The sequence below is a fragment of the Urocitellus parryii genome, chromosome 2 (genome assembly GCF_045843805.1).
Source record: "Urocitellus parryii isolate mUroPar1 chromosome 2, mUroPar1.hap1, whole genome shotgun sequence".
NCBI classification, from domain to species: domain Eukaryota; kingdom Metazoa; phylum Chordata; class Mammalia; order Rodentia; family Sciuridae; genus Urocitellus; species Urocitellus parryii.
The window spans coordinates 84,663,232-84,683,539 of NC_135532.1; the positions used below are offsets into that span (position 1 = coordinate 84,663,232).

At 36.0% G+C, this 20,308-nt stretch overlaps 1 protein-coding gene across 1 annotated transcript in view; it reads right to left on the reverse strand.

The window, feature by feature from the left end:
* Positions 1-20,308, reverse strand: part of LOC113199600 (phospholipid-transporting ATPase IB-like) — a 165,202-nt gene that overhangs the window by 122,931 nt on the left and 21,963 nt on the right. The window contains exons 6-11 of the mRNA XM_077795482.1: positions 19,380-19,507; positions 15,621-15,732; positions 15,104-15,269; positions 7,537-7,664; positions 6,374-6,451; positions 3,724-3,812 (exon numbers count right to left, since the gene is read on the reverse strand). Coding sequence (XP_077651608.1) covers positions 3,724-3,812; positions 6,374-6,451; positions 7,537-7,664; positions 15,104-15,269; positions 15,621-15,732; positions 19,380-19,507 — 701 coding nt within the window. The remainder of the gene's footprint in view (positions 1-3,723; positions 3,813-6,373; positions 6,452-7,536; positions 7,665-15,103; positions 15,270-15,620; positions 15,733-19,379; positions 19,508-20,308) is intronic.

A 20,308-nucleotide genomic window follows, 5' to 3' on the forward strand; every position in this document is an offset into this window, starting at 1 on the left:
AGAGAATATCCAAATCAAAGTTACTGACACTTTTGATATCCAGAGCATCATTAGAAACTGTTTTGAGAATTCATACTCCAATAAACTGGAAAATCTATATGATATTGACAAATGTTTAGAAACATATGACTGACCCAAATTAAAACATGCAGGTATAGAAAACATAAACAGACTCATATCAAGCAATGATATTGAAACAATGTTTTGGCCAGATTTTCATCACTGTGAACAACAGACCTGACAAGAACAGCATGGAGGAGGAAAGCTTATTTAGGGCTCACAGTTTCAGAGGTCTCAGTTCTTGTTCCAAGGTGAGGCAGAACTTCAATGCAGAAGAACATGTGAGAGGAAAGCAGCTGAAAACATGGCAATACAGAAGCAAAGAAAGACCTCTGCTAAGGACAAAATGCAAACCCCAAAGCCACACCTTGTCTCTTCCAGCCACACCCTACATGCCTATAGTTATTGCCCTGTTAATCCATAGCAATGGATTAATGCATTGGTTAGGTTAAAGCTCTCATAACCCAATCATTTCACCTCTAAACTTTCTTTAAAAATTTTTTTTTTATTTGTAGATGGACACAGTACCTTTGTTTTATTTTTATATGGTGCTAAGGATCAAATCAGTACCTTCCACATGCAAAGCGAGCACTCTACCACTAAGCTACAACCCCAGCCGTCACCTCTTAAGCTTTCTTGCATTATCTTACACATGATCTTTGGGGAGACACATCATATCTAAACCATAGAAAACAGCAACAAATAAAAGCCCAGGACCAGATGGATTCTCAACTGAGTTCTACCAAAGCTTCAAAGAAGAACTAACAATAATCCTCCTCAAATTATTTCATGAAATTGGAAGGGAGGGAACATTCCCAAATTTATTCTATGAAGCCAGTATCACCCTGATACCAAAACCAGACAGACACATAAGAAAGAAAGCTAAAGATCAACATCTCTGATGAACATAGACCACAAAATTCCTTCGTAAAATATTGGCAAACTGCATTCAAAAACACATTAAGCATAAAGTACACCATGACCAACTGAGTTTTATCCCGGGGATGCAAGATTGTTTTAATATACAGAAATAAATAAATGTAATTAATCACATAAACAGAATTAAGAACAAAAACACTAGATCATCTCAATAATGCAGAAAAAGCCTTTGACAAAATCCAGCACCCATTTATGTTTAAAATGCTGGAGAAACCAGAGATAGAAGAAACTTTCTCAACCTTATAAAGGCTATATGAAAAAACCAAGGCCAACATCATACTGAATGGAGAAATAAATGAAAATATTTCCTCTAAATTCAGGTAAAGGACAAGAATGTTCATTCTCACCACTTCTATTCGATATTTTTAAAACTCTAGCCAGAGCAATCAGGTAAGAAAAGAAAATTAAAGGGATGTAAATATGAAAAGAAGAAGCTAAATTATCTGTTTGCTGATGACATGATCCTATTCCTAGAATCATACTCCCCCTGAAAAAAAAAACCCACCAGAAGACTTCTGTTGCTGACAAACGAATTCACCAAAGTAGCAGGATACAAGATCAGTATACAAAAATGATAGCTTTCTTATACTCCAGTGAATCTGTTGAAAAACAAATCAAGAAAACTTCTGCATTCACAATATTCTCAAAAAAAGTAATACTTGAGAATAAATCTAACTAAAGAGGTGAAAGACCTCTACAATGAAAACTATAGAAAACCAAAGAAAGAAATTGTTTAAGACCTTTGAAGATGGAAATACCTCCTATATTCTTGGGTATTCAGAATTAATAATGTCAGAATGATCATACTACCAAAATGTTACACAGATTTAACGCAATCCTCATCAAAACAGTGACAGTCAGATTCGGTGGTTCATGCCTGTAATCCCAGTGGCTGGGGAGGGGGGTGGGCTGAGACAGGAGGATCACAAGTTCAAAGCCAGCCTCAGCAAAAACAAGGCACTAAGCAACTCAGTGAGATCCTATCTCTAAATAAAATACAAAATAGGGCTGGGGGCATGGCTCAGTGGTTCAGTGCCCCTGAGTTCAATCTCTGGTACCAAACAAACAAACAAAACACCAATGACATTCTTCAAATAACCAGAAAAAATAATCCCAAAATTCATATGGATGAATAACAAATTATATATCTCTCAGATTAGCCAAAGCAATACTGAGTAAGAACAGCAATGCTGAAGACATCAAAATACCAGATCTCTTTTGTGACTAGAGCTGTGGTTACAAAAATAGCATTGTATTGGCATCAAAACAGGCATGAAGACCAATGGAATAGAATTGAAGACATAGAGACAAATCCACATAGACACAGGAAAGACAAGAGTGCAAAAAAAAAAAAAAAAACCATGCTGGAGGAAAGAAAATGACCTTTTAAACAAATGATGCCAGGAAAACTGGATATCCATGTGTAGAAGAATGGAACTGTAGATCTCTTGTTTCTTACCTTGCACAAAAATCAGCTCAAAGAGGATCCAAGACCTAACAATTAGGCTAGAAATAATGAAACTTCTAGAAGAAAATATAAGGTAGGCACTCCACATATAGGAACTTTCTTAATAATATTGACTCCTAAAGCACAAGAAATAAAACCAAGAATCAACAAGTGGAATAGCTTCAAATTAAAAAGTTTTTGAATAGTGAAGGAAACATGAGTGTGAAGAAACAGCCTACAGAATGGAATAAATTTTGCCAACTACTCCCCCAACAGAGGATTAATATTCAGAATATATATAGACTATATACAGAATATATATAAAATATATACAGAACTCAAAAAAACTTAGCACAAAAAAGCACCAAATAGCCCATTCAAAAAATAGGTGAACTAAAAAGACATTTCTTCAAAGAAGAAATAAATATATTTTATAATATACAAATATATAATATATACAATGTAATATGTATAACATAAATATACAAATATATTTTTAAAATGTTGAACATGTCTATCAATCAGGGAAATACCATATCAAAACCACACTGAGATTTCATTTTACCCCAGTTAAAATGGTAGTCATCAAAAATATAAATAATAAATGCTAGTAAGGATGTAGGGGAAAAGTACACCCATACATTTTTGGTGGAACCACAAATCATATAACCACTTTGGAAAGCAATATGGAGATTCCTCAAAAAAACTATGAATGGAACCCCATATGAACCATCTATCCCACTCCTTGTTATTATTCCAAAAGAACCAAAATCGGTACCTTATATACAACAAATTTTATAGTAGCACAGTTCACAATAGCCAAATTATTGGAACCAACCCAGAGCCCATCAATAGACAAATGGATAACGAAAATGTCTATATGCACAATGGAGTTTTAGTCATCCATAAAGAAGAATGAAATCATGTCACTTGCTGGTCGGATGGACCTAGAGAACATCATTCTGAGTGAAATAAGCTAGACACAGAAAGTCGAGGGTCAAATTTTTCTCTTATATATGGAAACTACAGAGAAATAAAATTTTTAAATGTGTGTGTGTGGGGGGGGGGTTTCACATGAAAATAGAAGGGAGAACGGTGGAGTAGAGGAAGAGGAACAAAGTGGAGAGGGAGGTATGGGAAACAGGAAGAACAGCAGAATGAAATTAATCATTAATTAGGTCATATGCATGTATGAACATACCACAATGATTTTTTTGCTTTTATATATAACTTCAATGCACCAATTTACAACAGAGTATGACAATAAAAACACTTACCCATAAATTATGCCTGCAATGGTACACTTCTTAAATGCCATTGTATTGCAAGTGAGGGTTCCTGTTTTATCAGAAAATAAATATTTTACCTAAACAAAAAGTGAACATGAAAAAATCACATGTTTAAAATGTACTTACATATCAAAGACAACAACATTAAGTACTTTCTAAATTTTTAAAATATGTAAATTTTTTAGAAAGCAAGAAATGCAGTCCATTAGAATTCTACCTTAATATTTATACTTATTTTGAAAGTTATGTTCTTTGTTTTACACTTGAGGTAAAATTGAGTAGTTATATGCAAAACAAACTTTAAGCATCAAACCAAAAGAAAATCAGAAGCCAAGTTCATTTTCTTACCGCAGAAATTTCATCAAAAGTATCTAGAAAACATTAAATAGATGAAAATGAAATACAAACTCTATGCAATTTTAATTATGGTCACAACTACAATGCTCATTTCTAAGAAGAAACGAAAATTCTGTCGAACTCTATATTCTCCTCTCTATCCAGTCCCTAGAAACCACTATTCAGTTGTCTGTCTCTATGAATTTGACCTCAGACTTATAAATAGAATCATTTAATCTCCTTTTTATGGCATATTTTACTTAGCATAACGTCCTCAAGATTCATCCATGAGAGGCTAAGGATATATTTCAATGGTAGAACACTTGCCTAGCATGTGCCAAGCTATAGGTTTGATCCCCAGCATCAAACACACAAACACACAATCAGCTTTGTGTCAACATTTTATTCTTTTCAGGAGCTGAATAATAACCCATTGTATGGGTATACCACTTTGTTTATCCTTTCATCCATTGATGTTTTCACCTTTTTGCTACTACAAATAATGATTTTATGAACATTGTTATACAATGTATTTTCAAGCCCCTGCTTCCAACATTTTGTGTACATACCCAAAAGTGGAATTTCTGGATCATATGATAATTCCATGCTTAGTATTTTGAGGATCAATCATACTGTTTTCCATCTTAGCAGTTGTACCATTTTCCAGTTTTTCCAGCAAGGCACAAGGTTTGCAAAATTTCCACACCCTCATCAGTGTCTGTTCTTTATTGTTTTTCATTTTAATAAAATAATAGCCATAATAATGGTTATAAATAATATCTCATTGTGATTTTGATTTGCATTACCTAAAGATTAATGATAATGAGTATCTTTTCAAGAGTCTATTGGCCATTTATATATCTTCTTTGGAGAAAGATCTATTCAAATACTTTGTGCTTTTTTGAATTAGTTTGTCTTTTTACTGTTGAGTTGTAGAAGTTTTTGTGTATCCTGAATATTAAGTTCTCTATTGCCCTTCTGTTTTCAATTTCATCATTTTTGCTCTTTTCATTATGTTTTACCTACATAAGCAATATAATTATTTTCAAAGCTTGAGTCCTAAAGCTTTCTTTTATTAATGTTATCTTTAATTACTCTAAAAGACTGACATCAATTTTTATTAATGTTATATTTAATTATTACTCTAAAAGACTAGGCAAGGTTGATGAAATGGTACTTTTCCAACTGCCAATTAAAAAAATACACTCTAAAATAAATAATCTGATTTTTATGAGGAGAAAAGATGCTAGAGGAGTTAATTATTGCAGACTCCTTCATTTTTAATTCTTAAATGTAAAAAAATAAAAATAAAAGGATATTGGTGTAGTTCTCTGAACAGGCATTTCCAAAAGCCAAAATGCTTTTTAAATAAATATTTACTGACAACCCATTATTCAAATGATACCACACAATGTGATTATGAATTAAAAATTATATTTACCAAGTACTGTTTAATATGAATAGCATTAATTAAGTTCCTACCACACTCCAGGGACTATGCTGAGTGCCTTATATGCACATTATCTTATTCAGTTATTGCCATCTTGTGACAAAGATGCTCTTATTACCCATTTACATATTAGGAATCAAGGCCAGGAAAGTCACACAAGAAGCCCAAATTACTCAGCTGGTAATTTGATAGATAGATGGTAGAGCCAGAATTCACACCCTTGAAGCTTAACATCCCCAATTAATTGAAATATGGGAAATTTCAATCTAGTAAAAACATATTAAGAAAAAAAGGGTATTTAGAAAAATCAGAATTATAAGTCTTATTTTTTTTAGCTACAACAATGGGAGATTATTTTTTAATTTACAGATATATATAGACAAGGAAGCTGTGAACCGATGGATGGGTGTGGAAGTGAAGAATTTTGTAGCAATCTCTAAAATGTTATAGCAGCTTTTGGCTGCTTTTTGTGGGTCATCGGCCTCATGAAGGGAGGGGAAGAAGAAGGCGAGAGCTCTCCTCAGCAAGTTCCTAACTTTGAAAGCTAACTACTGTTAGCCCACCTGAGAGCTAACATCAGCCTTCCCTTTCTTCCCTTCTAGCTTTTCACTCTTTCATAAACACATAATAACCTGTACTGAGTTTGTTCTCCTTCAACATGATGCAGTCTATTTAAACATGATGCAGAATTATCAATATCTCGAACAAAATATGCCTACTCCTATTCCCGACTCCACATGTCAATTTGAACTGTACCCTGTTCTCATGGTGGCATTGAGATTTGCAAAAGCTCTCCCTAGAGTCTTCTATGAAGCTCCTATCACATTGCTCATTCCCTGAAAAGTCTCTCACCTGCCCAAGCTCTTCATTGAGGTTGGATGTTCTGGCCATGGCATAAAGATCATTTTGTTCGTAATGCATATCTTCATCCTACAACAAATGAAAAATACAGTCCAAACCAGAATTAGAATGAGGCTCAAAATCTCTTGTAGAAGGCTGACCCTGGCATTGGTATTTCTATGTGACTAACATTTAAAAATAACCCACAATGGACAGTGTAGAATACTTAGATTAACCCAATAGGTTAACTTCTCTCATACAACAGGAGAATCAATTTAGGAGAAGCACAGGCACCTGTATTGGTGAACAGGGATCAAAAGACTTGGCTTTCAAATTCTTGGCTCTGCCTCAGCCAACCTGTGAACTTGCGTAAGTTAGTTAGCATCTCTGTGTCTCATCTCACAGCACTCTACAAAATTAAATGAGAGTACACTTGAAAGCACTTTGTCTCACTTCTTGGCTGTTAAAATATTACTCTCTGGCTGGAGGTGTGTAGCTCAGTAGTGGAACCCTTACCTAGCACGATGAGATCCTGGGTTTGATGGCAGCACCACCAAAAGATAACATCAACAACAACAACAAAATGTTCTTCAAATTATTGCCATCCAATGGCACAGTAAGAAGATTTTTTAAATATGCAACATTTAGAAATAATTTTATTTCAAAGACAAATACTCAAAGATAATAATTAAAAATTATAGCCCCATTCAAACTGTTAAATTAGTTTAGTCCCCAATTCATTAAATATTAATGTCAATACATGACTGACAACCTAAAAAACTTTTAATTAATTTGAAGTGATTCTGGAATGATTGCCAAGAATCTATCATTCTGGCCATGATCTGTAAGCCTCCTTCACTGTTGAGTATTTTGAATTTTATTAGATTAACTATCTTTCCATACTCACTACCAAGCCACTATCTCTTAAACCTGTTTCAACAGTTAGAAAAAAAAAAAAGGTATGAAAAAAAATGATGTCCTCAAGATTAACACAAAGGTCCCAGCATTACTGAGCCAGGTTGACACCAGTGCTTGTCTTTCTGTTGAAAGCGTCCCTGGCCCAGTGGCTATACTAGCCCTGTCACAAGGACTCAATGACATTAGTTCTTTGATATCAAATAAAAGCCATGGCTCAAGAGAGAATTTTTGTTTAAATTTCGGATTTTAATACTCACCCAGTTTATAAACTGGGCCTGAATGAATTTCACAGTTTCCAGAGTTAACAGCAGACTGATGGGAACAAGGTTATGGTACAAGATAATGAATACCAGTATATCAAACACATGGTTGTGTGGGGTGATACCTGTGGAGAAAATCAGCAGAACTATGTCACAGCTTCAGACAATGGTTTCATTTATCCTCATTTCAATTACCACTTTATTAGAATTGTGGAATTTTTCCATGAAAATCATGATTAAAAGTGGACCCCAAAATGAATATTTTTATGAAAATTAATCAAATAGCAGCCATGCATGACGAGTATGGGAAGCACGGAGATTCGAGATCACCCTGCTCTCAGGGAGTTCAGGATGTGGCCTGAGGAAGAAAGCCAGGTCAGGGAAGATGGTGTGAGGAATTCCATGGTGGCACAGAACATTGAGCATGGTGACAATCACATAAAGAAAAGGGCCAGCATCTCAGACAGGAACATCTCAGAAAAGGAGATGAGCGAAGTTTGAAGGAGAAGGAAGTTTGCTAAATGCAGGAGATAAGAGGAAGAGAATGAGGAGGACATTGTAGCTGGAAGTAACAGTGGGTGTGAAGTCAGAGACAGACTTCACTTTAGTTAAGGAAACTAAAACATGAGCATATAAATAGGTACTTATATTATACTTTTTAAAATTTAACAAAAGTAGTGAAGGCCAAAAAAGAGGTAAATGGGAGGCTTTGTAAAATCTGTACATATTCTCATATTTTCAAGAGACATTTGTGTGTTTGAGACAGTAATTTTCCAATAAGAAATTCAACCTAATTTCAGAGAAAGTGACTTTAAAATATTTTGAAGGTGTTCAGGGGATATGTACACACTGAATTATATATATTTTTCTGAAAACTTGCATCTCAATCTTATATTTTGTTTATATATCTGTGTTACATGGGGTATGGGGTATAACTGAAAAGAGATAGCCAAATTATTTTGTAGAAGTGTTACATTTTGCTGAACACAAATTCATATAATTGAATAAAATTAAATAATTATTTTAACTTGTAAGTTAAAAATCTTGTATTCCTTTTTTTTTCTTTTAGAGAAACATACTGGTAATGTAGGACAATTGGAGCAAAATCTAGATTTCTAAATTACATCAACTTGAAAGTAAGTCACATCTTTTCAAACTCTATGACCTCAAGTTTACTAACATTTCCTTATTTGCCATGATTATACTGTTATATTTACCTTAGATTTGTAAATCAGTCTTTTAAGAAAACTAGAGGTAGATATTTTACTATGACCATTTTATTGACAGAGAAACCAAGACAAAACTTTCAGTGTTTTGCCAAGTTTATTAATTATTGAAAGTGCAGTTATAATTTTAATCCAACAAGTGTCCTCTTCTTTTGAACTAGGGTATCCTGGGCATATTGATATAGTCTGGAACCAATTCTAGGTTCTTTTTCCAAATATGCCACTCACTACATCTGTAGTTTTTGGTTGCCATATGGAATCTGAGTTTCGCAGCAGTAAGTCAAGAAATTGGACTAGAACATTATAAAGTTTTATGTCAACTCAAAAATTATTTCTTATAGTTAGTCAATTAATTACTGAGTTTCTGTTATTAAAAAAATGTTCTTGAACTTCAGGGTACAATGATTCCTATCCTCAAAAATGCATAATCTAGGGCTGAGGCTGTGGCTCACCAGTAGCATACTTGCCTGGAATTTGTGAGGCACTGGGTTCGATCCTCAGCACCACATATAAGTAAATTTAAAAAAAAAAAAAGGTTCATTGACAACTAAAAATATATATATTTTTTAAAAATGCATAATCTAGAGAGAAGAAGGCAGAGCAAATCCTGGCAGCAACTCTTGATCAGCCATAGCCCAGAAAAACATGTAGTGAAAGACCAACTCATAAGAATGATGAGCAACAGAGTAAACACTCTAAAACTCAATATTGGACATCTTGAGATTTGGAGGGACTTGGGATTTGGTTACCAGAGCAGGAAATAAGGACAGAAGTCCTTGACCCAAACTCAGAAGGGAGTTTTAACAAAGAGACAAAGAAGAAAAGGAAAAGCCCATAAATTTACTTCCTTAACAAAGTTGGAAAGAAAATGAAACCAAGTCAAAATGGGACAGAGGCAGCAAAGAGTGAAGGGGATCACAGAGTGTGAGCTAAAAGTCGTGCTGGGGCAGGGCAATCGTTCTGTAAAGTCCACAGCTAGCCAGTCTCCCTAGAGGAAAGTAAACCCATACAGCTTCTCCTCACCTACAAATAAAACCACAGGGAAAGGTTCTGAATGGTCTTGTCTGAGTAATCCATCCGGAAGTGCAGAGAGATCTTTATTAGTTGAATGCTGCCAAAACCCCTCCCCTTCACTGTGGACAAGGGAAGTGGAGTGGAGCTGACCTGACAACAAATCACGCCCAGGGAGTGCTAAACCCAACCCAGTGCTGCCCAACAGCCTCCACAGGAGTTGAGGCAACGACGGGCTGACACCCTAACTCCATCACACTGATAGGTAAAATGCCAGTCATCTGCCTCAGCCGTGGTGGAACCTTCCACGCCAGTGTGTCCACAGAAAGTCCGCACCCAAAGGCTCCACATTGCAGACAAAGGCCAAGTGTCTAGCTAGAGCCACTACAAAAAAACTCCAAGCAGAGGGGAGTGGGCACTCAGCAAATCCAAAACTGCCAGCCGTGTAGGAGTTCAGAAAAATGACGGTCAACTGTCAATCTCCCCAAGTCACAAGAAAGGTATCCCAGTGATCTCCATCATCCACATGGAGGTTTCTATCCCACAGGCCACCTACAGAGAACCTTCATTCACAGGCCCCACAATTGTAGTCAGAACCCCACCCCCATTGTGTGTTAGCATCCATATATCAGAGAGAACATTTGACCTTTACTTTTGTGAGACTGGCTTATTTCACTTAGCATGATAGGCTCCAGATCCAACCATTGACTGGCAAAATGACATAAAGTCATTCTTCTTTATGGCTGAGTAATATTCTCTAGAGCATATATACCCAGTTTTCTTTACCCACTCATCTGTTGAAAGACACCTAGTTTAGTTCCATAGCTTAGCTATTGTTACTTGAGCTGCTATAAACATTGATGTGGCTGCATCACTGTAGTATACATTTATACCTTCAGATTTATACTAAGGAGTAATATAACCAAGGTCAAATGGTGGTTTCATATTTAATTTTTTGAGGAATCTCCATACTGCTTTCCAGAGTGGTGCCACCAATTTGAGTCCCACCAGCAATGTATGAGTGTGCCCTTTTTTTCCACATCCTCATCAATATTTATTGTTGTATTCTTGATTGTTGTCATTCAGACTGGATTCAGATGGAATCTCACTTAATTTGCATTTTCAAATTGAACATTCTTTCATATATTTGTTGAGCATTTGTATCTCCTCTTCTGTGAAGTGTCTGTTCAGGAGAGGCACTTGGGTCTGAATTAGAACAAGATATATTCCATGCTTGTATAATTATGTCAAAATGTATTCTACTGTCTTGTATAAATAAAAAGAACCAATAAAATAAATAAATGGAACAAAAAGTGTGGGGATTTCTATGAAAAAAGAAGAGCAAACTATGGAGTAAAAAAAAGATTGAGGAGAAGGGAGAAGGAATGCGGAAAGGGGGCACAGTGGAATGAAATTGACCAATTTTTGCTATGTACATTGAATATAACACAGTGAATTTCATCATTGTGTATATCTATAAAGCATTAATTAAAAAACAATAAATTGGGCTGGAGCACTCAGTGGTAGAGTGCTCAGTGGTGGAGCACTTGACTAGCATGTGTGACGCTCTGAGTTTGATTCTCAGCACCACATATAAATACATACATAAAATAAAGGTATATCAACAACTAAAATATATTTTTAAAAAATAAATAACTAGGAGAAAGATCAGGAGCATAGAAGAAGGGAAACAGGAAGAGTAAAGAGGGCGGTGAAGAGAGACGTACCAGGGACTAAAATAAAGCAAATGATATTCCATGCATGTTTAGCTATGTCAAAATGAACCTCACTATTGTATACAACTATAATGTACTAATAAAAACATTTTTTAAACGACATACATAAAAAATTCACAATCTAGGGTTGAGGGGCAAATAAACAATAATCATGAAACATGGAAATGGAATGAATTCTATTATGAATATTATAATAGAACCAAATAGAACTCCTAAGTAAAAAGTCTGGGAGAAGTAAGTCATGAAATGCCACAAGAGAAGATACCGCCTCATCCTGGCCTCATTGAGCAGTGTTAGGTGTTCAGGTGAAAGGGACCAGAGGTGAATTTGAGGCCCAAAGGAGCATGGGACAAAAGGCCTAGAGGTATCAACAGCCAGTTAATGTAAGGTTCCTGCAAGATACCAAAAAGCAAGCAGCGCTTTGTTGATGGAGTTTAGGCCCTGAGGAGGAAGTAGGAGTATATCATACCATAGGAATGGATAAGATAATAAAGGTCCTGGTATTGGCATACTGGAGGAGGCTTAACTTGACCCTGTATGCCAGGAAGCAGGAAATATTTTTAGTAACAGATAGAGGATCTCCTTTGCAACTACCCAGCTCTGCCATTGTGACATTAAAATAGCCTCAGACAATGCAAAAACAAGTAGGCATGGCTATGTCAATAAAACCACTCACAGGTACAAGCAGTGATATGCCAATCCAGTGTAGGCAACAGAATGCCACTGAAGTCAGTGTCATGTGTACATAACTACTTTTTATGTGGGCACTATAGTGACCAGGAAATAGAAACAATAAGAGTCATTTCCTCTTTCAGGAAGTCTGCAGAGAGCTGGGGCTGTAGCTCAGTGGTAGAGTTCCTGCCTTGCACATATGAGGCACTGAGTTCGATCCTCAGAACCACATAAAAATAAATAAAGATATCATGTCCACCTACAACTAAAAAAATGTATTATGAAAACAAACAAAAAAAGAAGTCTGACAGAAAAGGGAAGAGGAGGTTATTTATATGGCATACCAACCTTGACAAATTTTATAGAAACCAAAATATCAGTAACTTTTGTTCAGTTTGAATATAAACTTATTTTTTTATGTCCAAAATAAGATGATGTCATAGTTTGGATGTAGCATGTCCACCAAAAGCCCATACGTTAAAGGCCCAAGGGTGAACTTTTTGGTTAATGGTGGAAACATTAAAGGTGGGGGGTACTGACGGGAAGTTCTTAGGTCATTGGATACATACCTCCAAGGGGAACTGTGGGACCCCTAGTCCCCTCCATCATCTCTTTGCTCCCTGTCTCTAAATGTAAGCAGCTTTGCTCTACCATGAAATGTTACCTTAAAACAACAAAGCCAACTGGAACCACTAAAACAGTGAGCCAAAATAAACCTTTTCTCTTTACATGTTAATTATTTGGGGAATTTTATTACAGTAATGGAAAGCTGACTAATACAGATAATATTAACTCTCTTCTGTTAGAGCAAATTGAAGAAGGAAATTTAAATCCAGATTGCCTTTTGAAAGTAATCTAAAATCTATAACATTGAAAACCAAAATTGGACAGGGAACATCTGGAAATCCCCATGGCTCAAGAATAAACCTGCCTCAGGTTTTGATGCTATCTACAGAGTTTATAACTTAGTTTCTTTATTCCTAAAATGCTCCCAAACAGGTCTACATAAGGGAGGTTAAAATAGTTCAAGATCCTCAAAGACAGATTATAAAAGCAGAAAGTATATAATGCTTTACTCTGAAACATAGAAATACATTAATTAAAAAAATGCTGAACTTTTAATGCCATATACTAGTTCACTTTAAGACTGTAGGACGAATCAGACACGATTTTCCTATGTTCATATATGAATACATGACCAGTGTAACTCCACATCATGTACAACCACAAGAATGAGTACTCCATGTATGTATGATATGTCAAAATACATTCTACTGTCATATATAACTAAAAAGAACAAATTTAAAAATTTTAAAAATACTTTACTTACAGCAAATTGATTTAATAAATGAATCCCCCCCCATTCAATGCCCACTGTCCTCATTTTCTCATCAATGTACATCACACACAAAACTGTATTAACCTGATGAGGTAGGTATTATTCCCATTTTCACATGAAGGAAGCAAGGCCTAGTGAAGGAAAAGCCTCATGAAAATTCTTATAGTCACTAAGTGTTAGAGCTAAAGACTTGGACCCTTGTGTGTCTGGCTCACATTCTTGTGCTTCTTCCCTGAGTCCTATCTCTCTCCTGTATTTTGGAATGCCATAACTATGTGTAATTGTCCTAATAATGTTTAAACAATCTTAAACCATATGTCTTATAATTGACTAATATTGACAATATAGAGAGAATTCAAAAACCCAACAGCAAGAAAGCAACCCAATTAAAAAATGGGCAAAGGCCATAAACAGACATTTCTCAAAAGAAGACATATAATGGCAAATAGGTATGCGAAAAAATGCTCAGTATCACTAATGATCAGGAAAATGTAAATTAAAACCACAATGAGTTTATATACTACACCTGGTAGAATGACTTTTATAAAAGAATAACAAGTAGTATCAAGGAATGATAGAAAAGGGAACCCTTGTACACCATTAGGGGGTATGTAAATTAGCACAACCATTTTGGAAAATGCTATGGTGTTTCCTCAAAATATTAAAACTAGAGCTATCATATGATCAAACAGTTCCTCCACTGGGTATATACTCAAAGGAAAGGAATTAGTGTGTGAAAGAGATAAGGCCCTCTTGCGTTTTTTTGCAGTAGAGTTACAAAAGCCAGGGTTCGGCATCAACCTAAGTGTCCTTCAAGCAAAGAATTGATAAAGAAAATATGAGACACACACACACACACACACACACACACACACACATGCACAGGAGAAATACTATTTGGCCTTAAAATATAAAGCAATATTGTCATTTGTAAAAACATTGATGAAGTTGAAGGCTATTGTGTTAAGTGAAATAAGTCAATCACAAAAGGGCAAATACTGCAGCACTCTTATGTTTAGAATCTAAAACATCAGTCATTGACATAGAGAGTAGAATGGTGGTTTCCAGGGTCTGGGAGATAGGGAGAATGACATAATGGAGGTCTGTGTTAAAGAGTATAAAGTTTCAGTTAATCAGGAGATTGATTGTACAGTGATGACCATCATTAATACTAATGCTCTGTGTATTTGAAAATTGCCAAAAGAGAAGCTTTTAAATGTTTTCAGAACAAGAAAATAGTATGTGAGGTTAAGGATATAAAAGTTAGCTTAATTACATTATTCTACAATGTATACATGTCAAAAATCATATTGCACTGCATATATAAAGGCAATTATTTCTCAATTAAAAATAAAGGTTTAAAAAATAAATAAAGATTTAAAATTTTTAAGAAGGGAACATTGTTTCTAGTACTAATTTACAATCACTTTCTCCAAAAAAAAAAAAAAATGACACCAGCCAAAATTGTTAGAATAAGGGAGGACCCTTTTAAACAAAAGCAGGGAAACAAGTCTTTAAAGTCCCTATTTTAAAAGCATAACTTCCCAAAGTGGCAGCTTCTTGAACTCTTAAACACTTACCACTAATTCCCATGTACCAAATGTTTTCCAGGTACATTTTGTTCCAGATTGTGGCTCCCACACAGCTCACTGCAGATATCCCAAAGAGTAGTAGCAACAAAATGAGGATCTGCATGTTGGTTACTTTCTCAACCTGTGATCTCTTGAGAGGTGATTTGACGGAATTCTGCACAATAGCACATTTATTGATGCTCACACAGCAGGCACACATGCACATATATCCAAAGAACAAAATACACACATATACACAAACACAAACATACACACACACACACAGAATTATACTGTAAAAACAAGATAATTGCAATTTGGTAATAAATATCTGGTAAGAAATAATTTTGAAAAGCTGAAGAAATATCTAAAATGAGAGGTATAATGTGAACCTGACTTTAAATTTCAGAGTAATAAAGAGAAATGAGCCTCCTGAGTTCAAAAGATATATACTAAACTCCCTCACTTCATATAATCAGAAGGAAACATCCAGAATCAGAAAATTTGTCATCACAGACTATTTTACCTGCATCAATTTGGTTTCAAATCCAGTGTAAATGACTACACCAATGATCCACTGTGTATTTTTCAGCTGGGTACCTCTCAGCAACATCTGGTCGGGACCAACTGAAATAGGACTAAAAATAAGAAAGAGCATTTATAAAGTACCAAAGAAGTCCTTTTCTCACAGTGTGATAACAAAGCATAGGCCTTGTTATGGTTTGGATAGAAGGTGTTCCTCCAAAGCTCCTGTGTTAATGCAGGAATGTTCAGAGGTGAAATTATTGGATTGTGAGAATTGTAGCCTAATCCACCTGAGTTTGAATAGACTGGGTAGTAACTGTTGTCGGGTGGGATCTGGTTGGATGTAGGTATTCAGACCATGGAAATAGACAGGGGAGCATTCCCCCAGTGAGCAAACTCCCAGGAGGTAACTGGAGCCCTGATTCCCAGGATTGGAAGGCCCAGCCTCCTCCCTGTGAGGTAATAAGACAATTGTGCAGGCACTACCTAGTTTCCTTAACCCTGTCCTTGGAGAGAAGGGGCTCTGTGTCTGTATTAACCTGGACCTTATCTCAGTTAGCTGGCACTCGGGTTAAAGAAACGCTAGTTAGAATACAGTCATGGTCACTTCTTCTTCACCCCTTCACTCCTCTCTGCTCCTCCTGTCTGTCTGCTGTGTCTGTCTGTCCTTTTGTGCTCCTCCTCACAGGTTGTCTCCACAGGTGATCCTTTACAGTTGGAGAAGGTGGGTCACTGAAGGTGTACCCCAAAAGGGCTCATCTTCCCTGTGGGGTCTCTCTCTCTCTCTCTCTCTCTCTCTCTCTCTCTCTCTCTCTCTCTCTCTCTCTCTCCCCTTCCTGACCATGCCATGAACTGAGATGCTTTCCTGCCCTAGGACCTCACCCTGTGATGCATAGCTTCACCTCAGGCCCCAAGCCATGGAGTTGGCCATATTTGAACTGAGGCCTTTGAAACCATAAACCCCCAACAAACTTTCCTTCCTCTAAATTGTTCTTGACTGATATCTGGCTTCAGTGACACAGAATTTAAAACCAGCCTTCACCTTACATATATTTCTTTTTGGCAACTTCAACTCTGGAAGCAAACGACAATAAAATAGATGTTTCTTTATATAGTCACCTATTTCTAAAAGAGCATGAAAAAAAATTTTCTTTGGTGTCTACTGCTCACCATTCCAAAGTCATGATGATTATAAATTTTAGATAGAAACTATCTCTTATGCCTAGAGTGCTTATAAAATTTGGAAAAATAACAGACCCAGAACAGCTAAAGCAATTCTAAGCAGGAAGAATGAAACAGGTGGTATCACTATACTAGACCTTAAACTATACTACAGAGAAATAGTAACAAAAACAGCAAGGTACTGGCACCAGAACAGGTTGGTAGACCAATGGTACAGAATAGAGGACACAGAGACTAACCCACAAAATTACAACTACCTTATATTAGACAAAGGTGCTGAAAGCATGCACTGGAGAAAGGATAGCATCTTCAACAAATGGTACTGGGGAAACCTGGAAATCCATATGCAACAAAATGAAACTGAATCCCCATCTCTCACCATGCACAAAAGTTAACTCAAAATGGGTCAAGGACCTAGGAATTAAACCAGAGACTCTGCATCTAATAGAAGAAAAAGTAGGCCCTAATCTTCATCATGTGGGGTTAGGCCCCAACTTCCTTAATAAGACTCCTATAGCGCAAGAATTAAAACCAAGCATCAACTAATGGGATTGATGCAAACTAAAAAGTTTCTTCTCAGCAAAAGAAATAATCTGTGAGGTGAACAGAGAGCCTACATCCTGGGAACAATTTTTTATCCCTCACACATCAGATAGAGCTCTAATATCTAGGGTATATAAAGAGCTCAACAAGATAAGCACCCAAAAAAAAGCAAATAATCCAATCAATAAATGGGCCTGAGACCTGAACAGACACTTCTCAGAGGAGGATATACAATCAGTCAACAAATACACGAAAAAATACTCATCATCTCTAGCAGTCAGAGAAATGCAAATCAAAACTACTCTAATATATCATCTCACCCAAGTAAGAATGGCAGCCATTATGAAGACAAACAACAACAGGTATTGGCAAGGATGTGGGGAAAAAAGATACACTCATATCATACATTGCTGGTGGGACTGCAAATTAATGCAGCCAATTTGGAAAGCAGTATGGAGATTCCTTGATACGCTGGGAATGGAACCACCATTTGACTCAGCTATTCCTCTTCTTGCACTATACCCAAGGGACCTAAAAACAGCATACTACAGTGACACAGCCACATCAATGTTTATAGCAGCACAATTCACAATAGTTAAACTGTGGAGCCAACCTAGATGTCCTTCAGTGGATGAATGGATAAAAAAATGTGGCATTTATACACAATGGAATATTACTCTGCACTAAAAATGAATAAGATCATGGCATTTGCAGGGAAATGAATGGCATTAGAGAAGATTATGCTAAGTGAAGTTAGCCAATCCCCAAAAAATGCTGAATGTTTTCTCTGATATAATGGGGAGAGCGACTCAAAGTGGGGTAGGGAGGGAGAGCATGGGTGAAAATTCCTCTAGATAGGAAATAGGGGTGGGAAGGAAAGGGAGGGAGAAGGGGATAGTGGAAAGAGACGATCATCTTTATACAAAATTCATGTATGAAGGTGTGAATTTGATGTCAACATATCATATATATAAACAGAGATTTGATAAATTGTGGTATAAAGGTGTATTAAGAATTGTAATGCAAAAAAAATTATGAATGTAATGTACTCTACTATTGTCATGTAAGAAATAATAAAAAAAATCACAGCTTTAAAAAAAATTGTCCGAGAACGTTTTGTAGACCAATGCCTATGTATCAATTCAGTAACCTATAGAAGGGATTGCATGGGGTAATTCAGAGCACAGAAAACAGGTTCATCCTGTTTTATATTTACTTGTCCTCCTTACCTCCAGCACTAGATTGACCCGCCATATAAAATATGTTCCTAAAAAGTCTACGAAGTGCATAGGACTGGAGCAACAGTAAAGAAGACCTCTCTGTTATGATCAAACCAAGTCCATTTGGCTTATCCTTGGTCACTTTCAAAACCGTGTTCTTCTCACTGATTTACTCCATGTGATAATGCTCAGTGCTTATAGCCAAAGGTAACTTGGAGTTGATTTCTCTATCCGTAGTATTTATTGGTTGCTATTGTTTAAATATGAATAATGTTCCCCAAATGACCATGTGTTAAAGCCTTAATCCTCAGGGTGGTGCTATTGGGAGATGTTGGAACCTATAGAAAGTGGGGGTTGGTGGAAAGTCTTTAAGTCACTGGAGGCTTATGGAAGCAATAGTGGGAACTTAACTCTTCCTAACTTTGTTCTCTGTTTCCTGGCTCATGACATAAGCAATTTTCTCTGCCATTCACTCCCTCCATGATATGTCACCCTTGCCAGAGACCAAAAGTCTACCCAATCTTGGGCTAGAACTATGAGCCATAATAAACTTTTTCTTTTTTACAAGTTAATTGTTTCAGGTATTTTATTACAGTAACATGAAGTTGACTAACACAGGTATCCTGATTAAGAAAATGCTGAATCGTTTCCTTATTTTCAATGTTTTCACAGGAGCTTCAGGGTATTTCAAAGTCAAGGAAAATGTAAATAATTATAATGCTTTCAAATGTTATTAGTGGACAGAACAGAAACTGCTGCAACAAACTGTGCTCCAGAAGAGGGAGAAAATATACTTGAGAAGAGAAAAATGATACCTTTTACCCCTTAAATACAAGGTTCCAACAAAGTTATTAAACTGACGATCAGGTTCTTCACATTCAATTTTTCCATCTAGGTTTACCAATTGTCCTTCCTTTATTATTCCAGCAACTTCTAATGATGCCTATTTTTAAAAAACAGAATGAGAAAAATAAAAATAAAAGTTTGATATACTGGCAAAGCTTCAAGTCTCCAATAGTTAGTAAAAGATGATGATGAAAATCAACTAAGAATGTTAAAATACCCAACCAAATTTTAATATAGACTTTTCTAGAAGACTTTGACAAAGTGAAATTTTACAAATAATTTTAATAAAATTGAAATAGGTGGAAAGTCAAATTTTATTCTCTACTGAAAACTTCACTTTTTAAAGTTCAACCATCATAATCTAACACCGTACAATGTTTGATACATTTATGTATGTAGCTGATGATGCTTGTTATGGTTTAAATATGAGTTGTCTCCCCAAAACACACATGAGAAACAACACAAGAATTTTCAGAGATGAAATGATCAGATTATGAGAGTTATAACCTAATCAGTGAATTAATCCACTGATGTTAGTTAACAGGGCAATAACAATAGGTAGGGTGTGGCTAAGGAAGTAGGTCACTGGGAGTGTGTGCTTTGGGGTTTATGTTTTGTCCTTTGTGAGAAGACTTCTTGCTGCTTCCTGTTTGCCTGTCCTGAGCTGTTTTTTCTCTGCCCCACCCTTCCTCCATGATGTTGTGCCTTACCTTGGGCCTGGAACTATGGAGTTGGTTGACCATAAACTGAAACTCTTGAAACCTTGAGCCAACATAAACTATTCCTCTTCTAAATGGTTCTTGTTAGGTCTTTTGATCAACAAAAAGCTAACTAAAACAATGCTAAATTATGGATCATATTTTGAGTAACAAGAATCTAGAACAGGGGTTCAAAACTT